Consider the following 17,496-nt stretch of genomic DNA (forward strand, 5'->3'; position numbering starts at 1 on the left):
TTTCTTCTGCGTGCATGCCTTTCTGGCCTTTCGTCGAGCACCTTGTGTGCATTTGGGGATGCCGAGCTTCTCGCCATGGGGTCGTCTCAGACCTCCACAGGCTGTCCACAACCACATTTTTGGGCATCTCATGGGGTCATGTGACCCCTCTTGTCCCTTAATGGGTCCGCCCTTGCTTGGAGGTCTAGTCGAGGGCAAGAGTTGAGAGAGGGAGAGAATGAGGAAGATTAGGAAGATTTGTGAGTCAAGAGGGCGCCGCGAGAGTTCAGAAGTGAATGTTTTCAAGTTTGGGGGAAATCTAAAATTTTTAGGTCTAGTGCGAACTCTCTTAAGGAGCTAGCGTGTTTTAAAAGACGACGTTTGTAATTTACAAGCATCGTGTTTTAAAAATTGAGACTACCGAAATTGATTTTAGTGGTGTATAAAATGGTATACTACGACAGTTTTGTAAAAACGTCGTCTTTTAAAACACAACGACGGTTTTAAACTTCACCGTCGTCGATTTGTTGTTGTGATAGCTATTATCAAGGCTGATTGAACCTCTCACGACACCCCCTCACCATAACCCCCCATTATAGAAACTCCCCCACCCAAGTAGTGCCTTAGAACTAATTTGGTTTTCTCCAATTCCTAGTCAGGATGAAGTGGACTAACAAAAAATTCCACTTGCAAACAAAGAACGACTTTTTTATAAGGACTTTGTTTGTTTTCATCTTTTGGGATAAAGTACAATCATATGTTAAATTGCAAAGAAAGTAAGGATTTTAATATTTATTTTGCAAACTAAGTTCAGGGGAGAAACGAAAATACTAAAAACGGCAGTAGAATGGACCAAGAAAATAAATCATTGCTGGCATGGCATCCATCAATTTATCTCTTGGCGATTGTTGTGTGATGTGGACTTGTTGGGTCCATAGTTTTGATGGGAGCCCATAGCCAACCAAATAATTATTACAACAATAAAAATATTAAATTTATACTAAGAGCATCTACAATATACTTTCTAAATCACCTCCTAAAACAAATTTTAAGGAGAAATTGGAAAAATACAACTCCAACCACGCTCTAGATCCACCTCCTAATTTTAGGAGACCTCTAGGAGCTCTTAAATCTGAGTAGAGAGAAAGAACTCTTAATGACTCTCTATAATTTAATGTTGCTTTGTTTTATGCATATTTTAAACTTTTAATTATTTTGTATAGAGATAGACCAATTATATTGAATTAAAAAATAATTATAGTATTTATGACTCTCTAAAATAAGGAGTATGATTGGAATTCAAATTTTATAGAGAGCTCCTAAAATAACTTTTGTGTATTTTTAGCTAAATTTTAACTTAAAAAATAAGGAGCATGGTTGTAGATGCTCTAAATACTAATTATGCTTGAAATTATTGAATGATGTAATTTATTAAGGATATTGCATCGAGAAGCAATACTAACATCAAAACAACCATTCAAACATCCAACTATAAGGAGGCTTTTAAGTCCATTTATGACGATGATAGATATGAAGTTTTTGATTATCCAAATAATGATGATATACATATGAAGTTTTGTGCTTACACACTCAAAAAAACATAATCGGTGACAAGTTGACACTTTTTACTTTGTAAATTTTTTTATTAGAAATATATTATGTAGGAGCGAGGAAGTATTTTCCATTTATTAAACAACAAAATTGAAGTGAGCTACAGATTCAGAGTTTGGCAAAAACAGGCTTTCTTTTTTGGGCTTGGGCAGAGACCGCCTCACTTAAATCATCAGATAACAACATCGCCGAATTCCACGTGGCAACATAATCCAAGCCTTGCTCCACATTCAGCTCCCTACTTCTCTGCAACACTGCTTTCGTCCCTCTAACCGCAAGTGGAGATTTCAACCCAATTCCTGCATACAATTTACTTAATTAAAATTTAAAACTAAAAAAACAATAATTACTAATCATAATTTCATTGTTTCTGGAATGACAAACTTACCCTCAGCGACGACACGTACGCCGTTATCCAACTCCTCCCTGGACCCGAACACTCTAGAGACCAGGCCCAGCTCCTTAGCCTCCGAACTCGAAAAGGTCCGACCCGTAAGCGCTAATTCAAGCGCGTTACCATACCCGACGATGCTGGGTAGCCTCTGAAGCGTCCCGAGGTCCGCCGTGATCGCCAAGTCCACCTCTTTCACCGAAAAGAACGCGTCCTTGCTGCAATACCTTATGTCACAGGCGGTCACGATATCAACACCGCCACCGATGCACGCCCCGTGGATTGATGCCACCACGGGCTTCCGGCACCGCTCGATCGCCGTGACCGCCTCCTGCAGTTCCTTGATTTCTCTACGGAACTTCTCTCCGGCACGGCCTCGGTCTCCGGAGACGAACTGGTCGGAGATCGATGTTAGGGTTTTGAGGTCGATTCCGGCGCAGAAGTGCTTGCCGGCGCCGCTGAGAACGATGACGTTGACGTCTGGGTTTTGGTCGAGGGACGAGAGGGCTCTGGGGAATTCGGTGAAGAAGTCGCGCGATAGAGCGTTTCGATGGTTTGGGCGATTCAGGTAAAGGAAGAAGACGGCTGAATTTGGGTTTTCTTGAACAATTTCTAGAGTTGTGTAGTTCGCCATTTTTGTTTGTCAATACACTAGCTAAAGTTTGAGAGGAGAGAGAGAGAGAGAGAGAGAGAGATGAGAGAAAGGGAAGGAAATGAAGATAAAGGTCAACAGAATTAAGTGATCCCGATTCCCGATGTGAACGATAATTTTAAGAGAAAAGGATGAAAATGAAATTTTGACAAAAAAGAGGTCCTACCGGGAGTCGAACCCAGGTCGCTGGATTCAAAGTCCAGAGTGCTAACCACTACACCATAGAACCTTCTTGTGAGAAAACGTGCTTTATTTGTTTTTATAACAATGTAAATCCCACATTGCCAATTGTGTCGGAAAGTTGTAATATGTATGAATTACTTCATGTTAAATTAGGGAGTGAGAAAACAACCGTTCCAACGGTTCAAACCAGCAAATTCAAACTAATTCGAGTTGTGTAATTCAAACTAAGAGTTTGTTCGGGAATGCTTCTGCACTTCTATTCGTAAGCGCTTCGATTAGAATGTGTAAATTTATTTATATAAAAACTAAGGAAGTACTTGCAAGTAGTTTATGAATGCTACGCTTTTATGACCAGAATCAATTATAAGTTTTTATGCCAAACGCTATTAGAAGAGCATTTGGTTGTTAGGAACTGCTTTAGCCCTTTAGAAATTCTCCCCGACATAATACCCTAAACAAGTGTAATTTTGGAATGAATGAACGAAATCAAAATTAGTTTTGTTCAGTTTGGTATATATCAAAGCGCTTTAATTGAACCAAACCAAATTGTACTGTTACTTCTTGGTATTTGGTAATCGGGAAAACATAACAAAAGATCAAAAGAGTTTCTCAAAAGTGGGTTGGTTTGGTTTGGTTTGTTTTTCCTCTTTATTTTAGCTCAAAACGAACCAAACACACCGTTCAATGGTTGATGGTTTGATTGTAGTTTGGTAGTAAAACTGATCAAAATCAAACTAAATTTTTTTAATCACATTTTAATACCACATGTATGTCTACAAGTGATTTGTATATATCATGTCAATTAATAATTTTACATCACATTATGTGATATTAAAATGTGATTGAAAATCTTGGTACTCTTTTCGAATATCGCTATCTCTCTTTTTATTATTTTGCTACCAAATCACAATATTCCCCTCTCTTTTATGATGAACAATTAGGCCAACAAAATTGAAGGAAAATAAGAATATAAAGATTTAGGCAACACTTTTGCATTTCTAAACTCAAAGTCAACAAAAATGATTTAAATGAGTTAGGTGGCCTCGTTTGAAAATTTGGAGTCGGACCTCATCTTACGTTGGACCCAGTCATGAATTCAAAAAGGAGAGCTACCACAAAAGAGAGTATATTATGTGCCATGCACGTAATTCCAGTATTGAGGACTCGGAAATTTACAATGATCAGATTAGGGCGCAACTAAGACCTCCTGCTTGCACTGCACGTAATCAAATAATTTCAACATATCTTTAGAGGACAGGCTTTTGTGATTTGAATCCAATGATGTTGGGCACACACAGCTACAAAAAGAAAAAAAAAAAAAAAAAAAAAAAAATATATATATATATATATATATTTTTTGATCAATTTGACCCCAACATGATCAAAAGCGCTCAACCCTCTTCCTTCCCATTCCTATTCCTCAAGATTATCTCATTCGTCATGGTGTACCTTTGCCTTATCTCTTTGGTTTGCTATGACATGCCGAACTGACTCCCACTAATAGCACGAAATGAAGGCAACGCCATCGTCACTAATCAAAGATATATTTGACTGAAAATCAGAAATGAAATGTCGTAAACGCATCGTTCTAATGACAAGAGACTAAGGCCCCGTTTGGTTGCTAGGATTGAATTGGAATGAATAATAATATAAATTTAAGACATAAATTGAATGAAGAAATTTGGTCCAATCATGAGTAATCTTGAGGCTTCTCATCGATCAACCACAAATTAACTAATTAATTCATTAATTAGTCATCAGTAATCGTGACGAATCATGATCATCCAAGAGTACTATCCTAATCACCTATCATGATGAAGCTTTTTAATTCCTTCACAAAAATTCAACCCCAAAAGCTTTACTCACATAGGAGGTAGCTCTCCTATTTCACCTCCTATCATTGAAAAATTTACCGCCCTACAACTAGTTAATTTCCTGTAGGGTGTAGGTGGCGTTATAATTAGATTTTTAATCCCCTTTTTATATGTTGAGAGAAAAGGTTGACTTCATTTCAAGGTCGACAATGCATGAAGAAGAAAAATCATGGGAATATCCTTCATGTTTGTCAATATGTACATGTAAGCATTCTCTTTTTCATACTAATGTTATTGATGAGATCGATAACAAATTGCAATCATTAAAATCTCTTTTCCTTTCTGAAGATTCATGAAATGATAAGGCAAAATTTCAATATCGTGGGTGATAAATGCCAAATAAAATAAAATAAATGCAAATTCAAGATTAAATTGACATCCCTTTTGATCAGATATATTCTGTGAGGTAAGGAGCTAGCGGGAGAGAGCGAGCCAGCCAGCTGCTAGTATATAAAAACGTTGCCATATTTGATTGAATAACAAAACTGGTGGCAATGAATGAATGAATGAATGTGTCTATATCACTGCATTATTGGTCTCTCATGATCATGATCACATGAGATAAAAAAGCCAAATCATATCTGGAGGCAAGGACTCTTACGTCATAAAGCCACCACACTCACCATAACATTTGGCTTTTAGGAGATAGAAAGAAACTTCTCCTTTTCATATCCTTTAGAGCATCTCCAACCGATATGTCAAAAGTGTCATATAGACATTTAACAGCTAGAAATAACATCTCACACACTTCAACTGATGTGTCAAAGCTGATGTGGAATGAGGGCTGAAGATTGAGATGTTATTTTTGACATCCCAAAAGCAAGATGTCAAATGAATATTTTATTATTTTTTCTTTTCTATTCTTTTTAATTAAAAATAAATCAACACTAAAATGTAATAAAATAATAATTTAATTTGACATATGGGGTGGAGTGTAAAGCTGTGTAAGAGTATCTCCAACCGATATGTCAAAAGTGCCACATAGACATTTAACAGCTAGAAATAACATCTCACACACTCCAACCGATGTGTCAAAGCTGATGTGGAATGAAGGCTGAAGATTGAGATGTTATTTTTGACATCCCAAAAGCAAGATGTCAAATAAATATTTTATTATTTTTTCTTTTCTATTTTTTTTAATTAAAAATAAATCAACACTAAAATGTAATAAAATAATAATTTAATTTGACATATCGGGTGGAGTGTAAAGCTATGTAAGATGTCAAATTGCCACATCAGCCATCAAATTTAAATTTGATGTTTGGTATTTGACATCTCCCTTGGAGATGCTCTAAGATGTTAAATTCCCACATCAGCCATCAAATTTAAATTTGATGTTTGGTATTTGACATCTCCCTTGGAGATGCTCTTAGTATGTTATATTGTCAAACGTAATTAATTAGATTTTTTATTTGAAAATATATATAGTTCGAAATTGAAAAATTCACGTAATATTAATTTGCTTATTATTCTAATTACGTACCAAGTCTTTTGAGATACGGATGTGTGTGATAAACAAGTTTAGCGGCAATAATATTATTAAAAAGGGTAAAGCATATACACGATTTATATATTTATTCTAGGAGAAGAAAACATGGCAATCAAATCACATATATTCACGTCCTATAATAAACCAGCTGGTACATATCTGTGTGTCCAAAGGCTCCCATCCACCAAGCAAATAATAGAGGCAAGAATGAATAACAACAACATCATAATTTAATATTTTTGTCTTAACTTAAAACCTCCCTCCCTCTCATAACCGCAAACAGTATGAAAAAGCTGGGCAGCCCTTGGAAATTTGATTACTTGAAGAGGAAAAAAGTCATGCACACTGACACTGAGATCCCCGATGCACACGAAACCTGGTTAATTGAATGAACAGTGAAGAAGCTACCCCCGCTACCAAACAAACATCAACGGCCTGGATCAAAAGCTTCGCTAAACAACATTGTCATTTGTATGTGACTTGTGAGAACTATAAAAATGACAACTAGGGCTGACGCGGCAACGCGTGTTTCGTTAATGCCTCAGAATAAATGGAGAAACGGCTCTCAAAGGCAGAGGAAGGCACTCTGTTTTGGAAATGGAGAGATGAGATAGGTCACGTGAATGGTAGCTCTAGCTTTTGCGCTATGATGAGGAAAGTCCTGTTTTAGTTAGAGCAAAGCCACTAATTAAGTTTAACTACTCTTTCTCAACAAGCGTTGGATTCATGTTATGGTAAAATTAATAGCCCCTCTAAACTTGATTAATAAACAATCATACACTTGAACCTAAAAACCATCTCTTCCTGCAGACGTGGGTTAGGTCAGTTGGCTATAGGGCAGTGAGTCCGTCCCCTTGCACCTTAGTTCGAATCCTCCTCCCCATAAATTATATTAATTTAAAGTAATTTAGATTACCGTTTGTATTAAAAAAGAATCATCTCTTCCTAATTCAGTTTAGGGTGATATTAATCAACAATTAACAATGTGGGGTGATCCTAATGCCTATCAAAAGTGCATAGCTAGTGTGGTGAGTGCTAGCTCTATTGGCACGCGATGGGGTGGGGCACGTGGGGCTTGTATTTGTGGTTCAGTGAATGAGTTTATGGTACACCACCTACTAATCCTACATCTGTCATGCAACCAGAATGAGTTCAATACGCACACCCCTTACTTATTTCTCCTCTCTCTTTTTTTCTTTTTTCTTTTTTCTTTTTTATTTTCTTCTTTCCCACTTTATGTGTGTATATAAACAAAGCTGCGCAAACCCATCAACCATCCTCCTTACCACTCACTACTTCTCCATTCATTTTCTCTCTCTGCATGAGAACTGAGAATTGAGAATTGAGAATTGAGAGAGAGGAAGAGAGAGCTCTAGGGTCACTCATATCATCACCAACTGAGTCTAAGCTTCTTCTTGTATCCTTTCAGTTTTCATTTTGTGAGATAGAGAGTTTCACTTTGAGTTTGCTATCATGGGTGCACTAGCAGTCAACGACCATCCTTGGGCATTCACATTTGGTATCCTAGGTAAACAAACATGCATTATACTTTGAGATATATAGTTATTTTGACAAAAGTCATATCTCTAATGCACGAGAAGGGGAATTCTAATTGCCTTCACTAACTGGCATGATCCGCATCTTCATTCTTTGATATGTATAACATCTTCCATCAGCTCTCAGTGTGATGGAAACTGGGTTATAGCTAGCTTAGCTACACTAACTTAATTAGCTGGGTATACCAAAGTAATGAGCAAGACAAAAATATGATGCAGGCGTCATATATATATTTGTTGAGGACATACACTTGTATGTTATTGTCATATTCTTCTCGGTTATGAGTCACCTTTATTTCTTAGTTGGCATTCGTTCATCTTTGGCAATATCCAGAGGAGGAATTTAAATCCACACAGCCATAAATTTTCTAAATTTGACAATAAGTTGTCCAATTTTTTCTTCTAGTTCATTTACGGGTAAGTTTTTATATTTAAGTAACATTGTAAAGCAGTGTTATCTTGGATGATCAACCTTTCCTCATCAATTAGATAATTAGAGTGTTTTTTTTTTCTTTCTTTTGTTGTAATCTTGGTTAGTTTAGAAATTTCATTTGAATGACCACACTTACATAAATATCTAACAATTTACAAAGAAGTGACCGGTTGATAATTAATATAATTTCTTTTTGATGACAGGAAATGTAATCTCGTTCATGGTTTTCCTAGCCCCAGTGTAAGTGACACATACACATATATATATATATATTTATTTAAAAAGGGATACACACACAGTTATATTTATTTAAATATCTTTCTTCTTTTTTGGTGGTTGTTGCAGGCCCACATTTTATGGAATTTACAAGAAAAAATCAACTCAAGGTTTCCAATCGGTGCCATATCTGGTAGCATTGTTCAGTGGGATGCTTTGGTTCTACTATGCGTTGGTGAAAAAGAATGCTATGCTTCTCATCACCATTAACTCCTTCGGAACTGTAATAGAAACTATCTACATCGTCATGTTCATTTTTTATGCACCAAAGGATGCCAGGGTACGACACTTAATTTTATTTCATTTGCGTAACGTAAAGTAATGTCTTAATTAATTATGTTCTGATTCAACAAATAATTATTTTGTTTTTGGCAGAAATTCACCCTGAAATTATTTGGTTTTATGAACGTGGGGCTCTTCTGCTCGATCCTTGTCCTTTCACACTTTGCTGTGAGAAGTGAATACCGGGTCCCAGTTCTTGGCTGGATCAATGTCGCCATTTCTGTCATTGTTTTTGCTGCCCCCTTAAGTGCTGTGGTAATTTTACTTAACTTAAATATCAATCCCATATAAATTAGAATTTCTCTCTTTTAATTTATTAATTTAGTTATATATAAATTGCAGGCACAGGTCATCCGAACAAGGAGTGTGGAATTCATGCCATTTTACTTATCATTTTTCCTTACATTGAGTGCCGTAATGTGGTTTTCCTATGGTCTTTTCCTCAAGGACATTTGTATTGCAGTGAGTAAACATAATTTATTTTTTATTTTTTTTATTATTCACTTAATTAATTAATTAATTAGTATATAATTAACAACTAATATTAATGATCATTTTCCTCTCTGATTTTTTTGTTTGTAGATTCCAAACGTGTTGGGTTTCATTCTGGGGTTACTTCAGATGCTGCTCTATGCAATCTACAGAAACCGCAAACAGGTGATCATAGAAGATGATGAGAAAAAGATACCAGCTGCTGTTGCTGCTGATCAGCACGTGAAAAACGTTGTCGGTTTAACCACATTACCAACTTCCGAGGTTCATCCGGTGGATCCTCCTCCGCATGACCACCGCAAAAGCGTGGAGGTGGATGCAGGCTCTCACACTGCTGCAGTATCATGTGCATAATTATATATATACAAGTCATGATGAATCCGGCGTCGTTTGATGTGTATGTGTAGTGTTGGTACAGCTATACCGTACGCTTGGCTTGGCTTCAATTCTGCTCATTATAATTATTATTATCATAATTATATTAATAATAATAATAATACTTAATTGTGATATGAGAGTATGCCTATGAATCTATGATCAAGTTATTAACCAGAAATTTGACTTAATAAGTGAATTAATTACCACATGCCGTATAATGTGATGTGATGCATTGGCTAATGTGGTCCGTCTAAAAATGTAACATGCGAGAGTACTTCAATTAACGGTGCAGTACTCTGGCCCTCGGATGTGATAGCCTCCCATCCCCCTAAACTTTTGTTTCATAATAAAAAAAATTTAAACAAATTAATGGTGCATCCCTTCTCTCTCGATCATGGCCCTGGCTACCTATATATCACACACAACGGCTATGGCATACTGCCCATGGACACTAACCACGGCTTAGTATAAAGGATTGTCAAAATTCCAACTTGAGAGTTTTTTCAACATCGAGAAGAGATGAATTGTATATTCTTTTCTATACTTTAATTTTTTTCGGAAGTTCAATTAAGAAAGAACATAAAAAGATAACCGTGGCGAAGTGCACGCTTTATTAAGGATAAGAACGGCACTCAATTTGCGGCAAGAAAGAAGAATAAAGTGCAGATTAATCCGGTTTCTTTGGGACATAAAGTAATTGAACACATGCATGAACGCATCACCAAAGAAACATGTAAAATACGCGATAAAACTGTGGTTGAAAAAGACTGGGAGTGCAGAGACAAACCACAGATATTCATTTTTTTTTGTTTAAAAAACACTACGAGCACAAGAGACAGAAGAATCATATAGCATTACCCAGACGCGTTTACTCTCAAAATTTTTAAATACGTCCTGTTTCTTCTGTTCTCATTCTCCTAGAAGATAATGTACAATTTCCATTTATGGGTTCCTTCTTCTTCTTCTTCATGTTTGGATAAGAGGAAAGGAAAATAAAAATGGTTAAACTAGAAAACATGTTGGTCCGCTGAGAAAGGAGGCAAGGAACTAATGGCAAAGATGGTGCCTTGTACAATATGGCACTACAAATTAGTGCCATCAAAACTGCCTTGTGCACTCTGTCGTCTTTTCTCTCGCCAATTCTCTCCCCACATCTTGGCCTCAGCAACAGCTCGTTCTCTATCCAAATCCCGGTTGTTTAGCATCCTCGCGGTTTCCTTCAGGGAATCGTCCTTCTCAGAACCATCTAAATCCCATCTGCGTCCAGATCCTCCCCCTTCCTCATTCTTCAATATCCTTCCACCTCTCTCATCTCTGTGTCTTCTCTCATCCTTTTCTCCAGAACCTCTGTGGCCATGCCCTGAAGCCGTGTTAGGGTCATATGACTGGTTGGCTAGGTAAGACAGAGCAGTGACCACATCCCCAATGAGAGGCCGTGTGGCAGCCTGTTCCTGGATGCACATGGATGCCACGGCTAGAGCTTGGTAGAGACCCCGCATCGGATACCGACCCTGCAGTCTTGGATCTGCCAATTTTGAAAACTTCCTTCGATCATTGAACAATGGACGTGCCTGCATAGACATAAAACCACTGCTGTTCAGTTATTTTCACCAACACAGAAACCATGCTTGACAGCCCCATAGAGCCTGCACAACAAGAAGATAAGTTTCAGGCAATTATGCTGTAAGAAACTAAGTAAAAATTACCCATGTGATAAGGTTCTGTTCTCCATGGGGCCGGTTGCTATCAATGGACTTACGTCCAGTAATCAGCTCCAGAAAGACTACCCCAAAACTGTAGACGTCAGACTTTACTGTCAATTGTCCAGTCATTGCATACTCGGGAGCACAATAACCGTAAGTGCCCATCACCCTGGTCGACACATGTGACTTGTCTTCGGTGGGACCAAGCTTTGCAAGCCCAAAATCTGAAAGCTTTGGGTGAAATCCTTCTTCCAGCAATATGTTGGATGATTTGAAGTCCCTGTAAATAACTGGAGGGTTTGCCTTGTCATGCAGGTATTCCAATCCTTTGGCTGCACCAGAAGCTATTTTCATTCTTGTGTTCCAGTCCAATGGTTCCCTATCAGGTGGAAGATCTGCACAGGAATCAACATACTATTATAGGTGATTCATTCAAATCGTTTGGATACAATTCTGTTAGATTATTTGCATCTTTTAAATCAACATAAGGAAATCACCATAAGCAATATAAACAAATGTTTTTCTTTTTCCTTCTATTTTTCACTGAGACGGCATTTGATAAAAGAAAATACTTATATTTCTGTATGCAATACTTCAAAATTCACCACTCATTCCAACGTTGTAAATATTCCCTCATTTTTTTCTTTTTAGAAAAAGAAACCTTTGAAAAAGCACTTCCACATAGCATGCATCACATGTATTTGCCATATTTGCAGAGCAGAACTGTTGAATGTCTAAATAATTGAACACCGTAAGGTGAATCCATGACCACTATTCACTAGTTGAAATTAATGAAACAGAAATTAGAAAGTAAAAAGTTCATAATGCGAGAAACAGACAATAAGCCAAAAGAAGAGGGGGAAACAAAAAGGAAAAGATACCATGAAGGTGATCTTCCAATGATCCTAAGGGCATAAATTCATAAACAAGAAGCCGCTGATCTCCATCAGCACAGTACCCAATCAGATTCACTAGGTTGGGGTGATGCAGAAGACTGAGCATGAGAACCTCAACCAGAAATTCTCTGTTACCCTGAAGTCCATTCCTATCCAACTGCTTAACTGCAACCACCTGTTAAAGCCATAAAACAAAGTTAAGAATCCAAACTCATCTCAAACATGTCACATGTGGTAAATACTGTGAAATCATGCTGCACATCCATGACCTATTAGAAATGTCAGAGTGAATCTGCAGTCTAAATATATAGACAAAATTGCAAAATAGCACAAATGCTAACTGGAGGGGTGTGTGCAATAGCCACCCAATGAAAAAAAAATTCAACAATTTGTCATCCAAACTTTACTTTTGCGCTAATGTGGCACCTCTGTCACCTTATGTGAGAATTTACGTCAAAATTCATCACATGACTTGCACATGGACGCATTTTCAAGGGCATTCTCATCACTACCTCACCCATGAAAAAATATAATTATAAAATAAAATAAATTCTAAATCTATTAGAATCTAAAAATAAAAACTTGAGATAATATAAATAAATAAACAACTGAAAAGATAAAAGTGCAGTCCCACGGGAGATTGGAGGGAAAGATAAAAGTGCCCTCAAAGTCCAGGTGGAATTTTTGCAATTTTCGCAAATATTTAATAATTCATGATGGATATCATAAGCATTGTATAACCTTGGCGTTTTGAGATGGATTGGAAAGTATGATATGGGACCAAGAATTATAGCATTCTAGATTCTGAATGAGAAGTTTAACAACCGTGCTTTTCTCTTTTGTTTTCTAACAGTGTCTAATAACCATCCTTATGACACTGAAAACTCTAGAATCTAGCTCACATTATAGCCTCGTCATTGGTAATTTAGTTCTTTTTTTGTTGTTGAAATAATAAAGCAAAACCTAGCAGTCTTTGTTAGTACTTCATACAGCTATAGAATATAATTGCTAAATTTTTTTTTACTATTTTTGGTATACTGATTCCACCAGCTTACTAATGTTCAATATCTCACTCATGTTTCCTGTACCGATTGCCTCATTTGCTTCATTTCAAAAACTCAATCCTGTAATACCTGTTCTCCGTATAAATAACAGATCATGCAACAGCAAAAGAATTTACCTGACTACTACTCTCAAGTCGCCCCTTGTATACACGCCCAAATCCTCCTTCCCCTATGAAAGACTCTGGCCTGAAATTCTTTGTTGCAGTCACAAGTTCACGAAAAGTGAAAATCTGAGCAGCAATTTGTACCCCAGGTACATCCTTGAGATCAGGCAATTTAGACCCCAGGTCCCTTCTGGAGCCCCCGTTGCTTCTTGATCTCATTCTGTCTGCTCCTGCAAATACAATTGTAACAAATTAGTGTAGATCCCTAAGTATCATATCAGTCTCTCCTAGACCTCCCTGATCAAGATAGGACCCTGAGTTCAGCAAAACACTCGAAGCCAAAGATCAAGTGGATTTGCAACAAAGGAAACGCAATGAAACCACAATCCCAATACGAAATGATTGAAATTTGGCATGTTCTAAAACATATAAAGGACAGGTTATAAAATTCAGTTGTACTGTATTCAATTGGATGAAATTATGAATATCTATGCTAGTTCTTCAATTATGCAAATAAGCTACAACTTGGGACACCACCACTGGCTACCAATCAGATTGACCTGAACAAACAAAGTCATCATGAGATCTAATTTTACAAAAGATAGGAACACTCTTTATGAACTATGTCAAAATCTGGTGGGGTCTACCTAAAACATATCCAATTTAGAACTCACAAACTAAATCAAACAATCAATCATGCAGCAAAGTAATATACAACAAAACCAAATAACTAAAAGAAGAAGGCATCCTCAGCATGTTCTTCATAAAAACGAATGAATGAGAAATACCCAGATCAGATCATGCAACAAGACATTGAAATTACCAAATAATAAGGATTTAATGAAAGAATGAAAACTGCCTACAACTAACCAGAAGGCAATCTGGAAATGTTAGAAGAGACCGTTGGTTGACCCTGCTTCCGGTCATCAATTTCATTCACTGGATTATTCAGCTTCTCTTCCTCCTTCGAATCGAAACAAGGGAAACAACCCATTTCCCCAAATCAAAAGGCACACTTATTTTTAACTCGTTTCCAATCCAAAAATTGAAGGAGAAAAAAAGAAAGAAAATTTATCCCAGATGAATCCAAAGCTCAATCAGAGTTTGGTTTTCCAATCCCAGTATTACAACAACCCAATCCGAAGCCCATTCAAATATCTGGGCAACTCTCTGTCTTTCTTTTCCTCTTTGTTGAAGCGATCAGGCAGATGCAGACGCTATCTAAAGGACAAAAGCAAACGAATCTAAGTCCACAAACACCAAAAACGATAACAAAGAGGAAGAGAATGAGCGAGAAGAAAAAGAAATCCCAATCCTTTTGGTGCGTAAAAGAATCTGATAATGGGGCAGTGAAACAGAACTAAAACAAAAAGAGCCGGCTTTGTCTTCTCCTCCTACTGTACACGCACAACAACAACACTTCCCTCCCTCTTTCTCTCTGAGGAGACTTTGACCAAAAAATAAAAATGGCAACTCTGTATCTTTCTTCTCTCTAGATTTTCGCAAAAAGTTAAATTTTAACCGAGCAAGGTAAATCTTAGGGTGTTTGGTTTTTCAGACAGATGAAGAAGCCAGCAACGTTGTAAAAGTTAGAAAAATAAAAGGCTCAAGAACAAGTGGTGTGGATGGGATGGGAGCCGGTTAAGCGCAAAAACGTGTCAAATGGCGGGATTGGCGGACTACACAAAGACTGTACTAGTGTAGGCTTTTGTGCCAAACGGGTCCGGTTCATGGGTTGGCCCACAACCACGCGGTAATATGACCTCCGTGTGTGCCTCCATATACACACTTTCGCACCAACTTGAGGTTTCGTCCATTGAGAAATGGAAGCAAGCATGTTGAAGAAGATGATCAATTTTTTTTAACTTACCAACTACTTAATATAATAAAGGCTTTTTAGGAGCCACTTGAGCTTTAATTGTCCGTTTGACAGTGATTATTTTCACAACACAACAATACCCAACTGGCTCTTAATCTCTCAACTTTCAAAATAGCTTCTATAGTCCCTCGACTCCACTTTTGTATGTAACAAATGTCCTGCACTAACTTCTGTTACTTTTTTCCATCAAAATGAGGGGCAAATTGGTTCTTTTAAATCTTTAGTCATTTTTTTGTTTTCTAAATGAATTATAATATTATCTTCAAAAAAATTTGGGTCTATCTTGTATATAATATTTTTAACATTTTAGACGTTAATCTTTGAAAAGAAAATTTCTTGATCCGCCGTTGTGAAAGAGTTTGGATGATGACAAGAAGGATTGACTCCAGCTAAAATGTTCCTTTTCTCTCTTTTTTCCTTTGGTCAAATTTGAGAGATGCCACACGTCTGGTCTATAAAATTTTGGACTTGTGCTGTACGTTTGCCATGATGATGATGATGATGATGATGATGATGGATGGATGGTAGAGAAGTAGAAATGGCATAGCACCGACAATATTCGAATGGCATGCATAAACAAAATGGGAATGAAGGGTCATGATTGATTGCTGCAGCTTAAGATTCTAAGTCGTGCTAATATATCCCAAATTTTATTATTCCTGTCAGACTACAGTGAAGGTTCCTTTCTGACGTTGTCAGATTTTACATAGGAAGGTCCCTTCATGTTTTTTAATTTTTTCTTTTACGGCCATGGCCGGCTGCAAAAATAAGTGTATTGGGCCTTGGCTCATACGTAAAGAATTTCCAAGTTTTTATTTTATTTTTGTAAAACATTTTATTAATTTTCACCGTGGGCTGTGGCATCGCGAATTTCCAAGTTGTTAGATCTTAATAATAAGAAATATATAATTCAAGTGATTAAGAATATGTCATGTACTCAATTATCGTCTCTCTCGATCCTGCTTGTTCAAGCAAAATAAAAATAAAAATAAAGAAAATGAACATAATGCATTGGTAATTTGGTAGGTGAAATGGATGATAGAAATGCTGGGAGATTGGACCATCCCTCCCAACAGGATGAAGTACCATCAGGCACGGACCTTAGTGTAGCTTCACCTGGGCTACAGCCCGGGGGGCTTTAATTTTTTTACAGTCCAAAGTAAATTTTAGCCCGCCTACTCTTTAAAAACATACCCACATATCTTGGGTTAGGGCATAAATAGATATGATATATAGGTTAAAGGAATAAAAACATCACAAATGTTTGCCTGGGCTTGGGCAGGCCTACACGCATGGGTAGTATAAAAATAAACAAACTATATATAATTGTTTGTTGGTAAAGAATACTATATAATTTTATTATAAGAGAGAACTAATGTTTTCGGTTAAAGGGAAAAATAGAGCTTATGAGAGAGAGTGTGTGTTTTTAATACTTTTTTTTTGTTTGTGTTGTATTTAGGCTTGTTTTTCTTCTTCATTTTTTGAAAAAAAGACGTTGCCTCTTCACAACAAAAAATTTAGTATTTAACATGTAAATTTTGCTTAGTTTAACATAAAATAAAATTCACTTATACCATTGAGTTGAACATGAAATTTTTTCGTACCGTCGTACCTTAAAGATTTAGCCCGCCCCAATTTGGAATCCTGGGTCCGTCCCTGAGTACCATTGTCGACGCTTGTTTGCCTGTACGGTTTTGTTTCCCAATGCGCATGTGCTAATATTAATACTCCTCCATAGTCAAGCATGGTACTTGTTGGGATTAAATACATGGGATTGTAACGTGTATCATTCGCAGTCTTAGATGATATTATGACAATATAACTCCTACTTGGGGGGTTGGTGCATTCCCTAGCTCTAGAGTCTAAGACAAATACACAAATTCTTCTAAGGGTATACTAGTGATTTGCCCCTTGAACTTGTACCTAACTTTTGATTTACCACATATCTTTTTTTTATTTTTTATTTATTTATAGAAAATTAAGGATATGAACTTTTTTTTTTTGCCAATTTCCCCCATACCATCTAAATCTGCAACATTTCATCCAATTTGCCGTTAAATATGAGGGTAAAATAGTCATTTTGTACGTTAAAAATAAATATAAAATAAATAATAGTGATAAAATAAAAATTGAAAATTCATAACTGTCTGTATATTTTCGAATTTCTCTCATTTGTATATAAATTTCCCTTTTTTTCTTCATATTTCCATTTACTCATCCTCTTCTTCCGAACCCAAGTGTATTCGTAACTCTC

The 17,496-nt window shown here is 36.7% G+C and overlaps 3 protein-coding genes and 1 non-coding gene across 4 annotated transcripts; 1 reads left to right on the forward strand and 3 right to left on the reverse strand.

Moving 5' to 3' along the window:
• Positions 1–1,601: 1,601 nt before the first annotated feature.
• On the reverse strand, positions 1,602–2,736 carry DCI1 (delta(3,5),delta(2,4)-dienoyl-CoA isomerase 1). Its single transcript, XM_021960703.2, has 2 exons — positions 1,979–2,736; positions 1,602–1,889 (listed from the first exon to the last, which is right to left on the reverse strand). Exons 1-2 carry the CDS (start codon positions 2,613–2,615, stop codon positions 1,699–1,701), a joined length of 828 nt encoding a protein of 275 aa, XP_021816395.2. The 5' UTR covers positions 2,616–2,736; the 3' UTR covers positions 1,602–1,698.
• Positions 2,737–2,790: 54 nt separating this feature from the next.
• On the reverse strand, positions 2,791–2,862 carry TRNAQ-UUG (transfer RNA glutamine (anticodon UUG)). Its single transcript has one exon. It is a non-coding gene; the product is annotated as a tRNA-Gln (tRNA).
• A 4,578-nt stretch (positions 2,863–7,440) lies between these two features.
• SAG29 (senescence-associated gene 29) lies at positions 7,441–9,730 on the forward strand. The gene is made up of 6 exons (XM_021960705.2): positions 7,441–7,707; positions 8,372–8,408; positions 8,514–8,724; positions 8,820–8,981; positions 9,069–9,188; positions 9,309–9,730. Exons 1-6 carry the CDS (start codon positions 7,653–7,655, stop codon positions 9,570–9,572), a joined length of 849 nt encoding a protein of 282 aa, XP_021816397.1. The 5' UTR covers positions 7,441–7,652; the 3' UTR covers positions 9,573–9,730.
• Positions 9,731–10,335: 605 nt separating this feature from the next.
• PBS1 (Protein kinase superfamily protein) lies at positions 10,336–14,929 on the reverse strand. The gene is made up of 5 exons (XM_021960702.2): positions 14,234–14,929; positions 13,376–13,593; positions 12,181–12,370; positions 11,303–11,694; positions 10,336–11,167 (listed from the first exon to the last, which is right to left on the reverse strand). Exons 1-5 carry the CDS (start codon positions 14,355–14,357, stop codon positions 10,679–10,681), a joined length of 1,413 nt encoding a protein of 470 aa, XP_021816394.1. The 5' UTR covers positions 14,358–14,929; the 3' UTR covers positions 10,336–10,678.
• Positions 14,930–17,496: the final 2,567 nt, after the last annotated feature.

Source organism: Prunus avium, chromosome 1 (genome assembly GCF_965620075.1).
Source record: "Prunus avium chromosome 1, drPruAviu1.hap1.1, whole genome shotgun sequence".
Lineage (NCBI taxonomy): Eukaryota > Viridiplantae > Streptophyta > Magnoliopsida > Rosales > Rosaceae > Prunus > Prunus avium.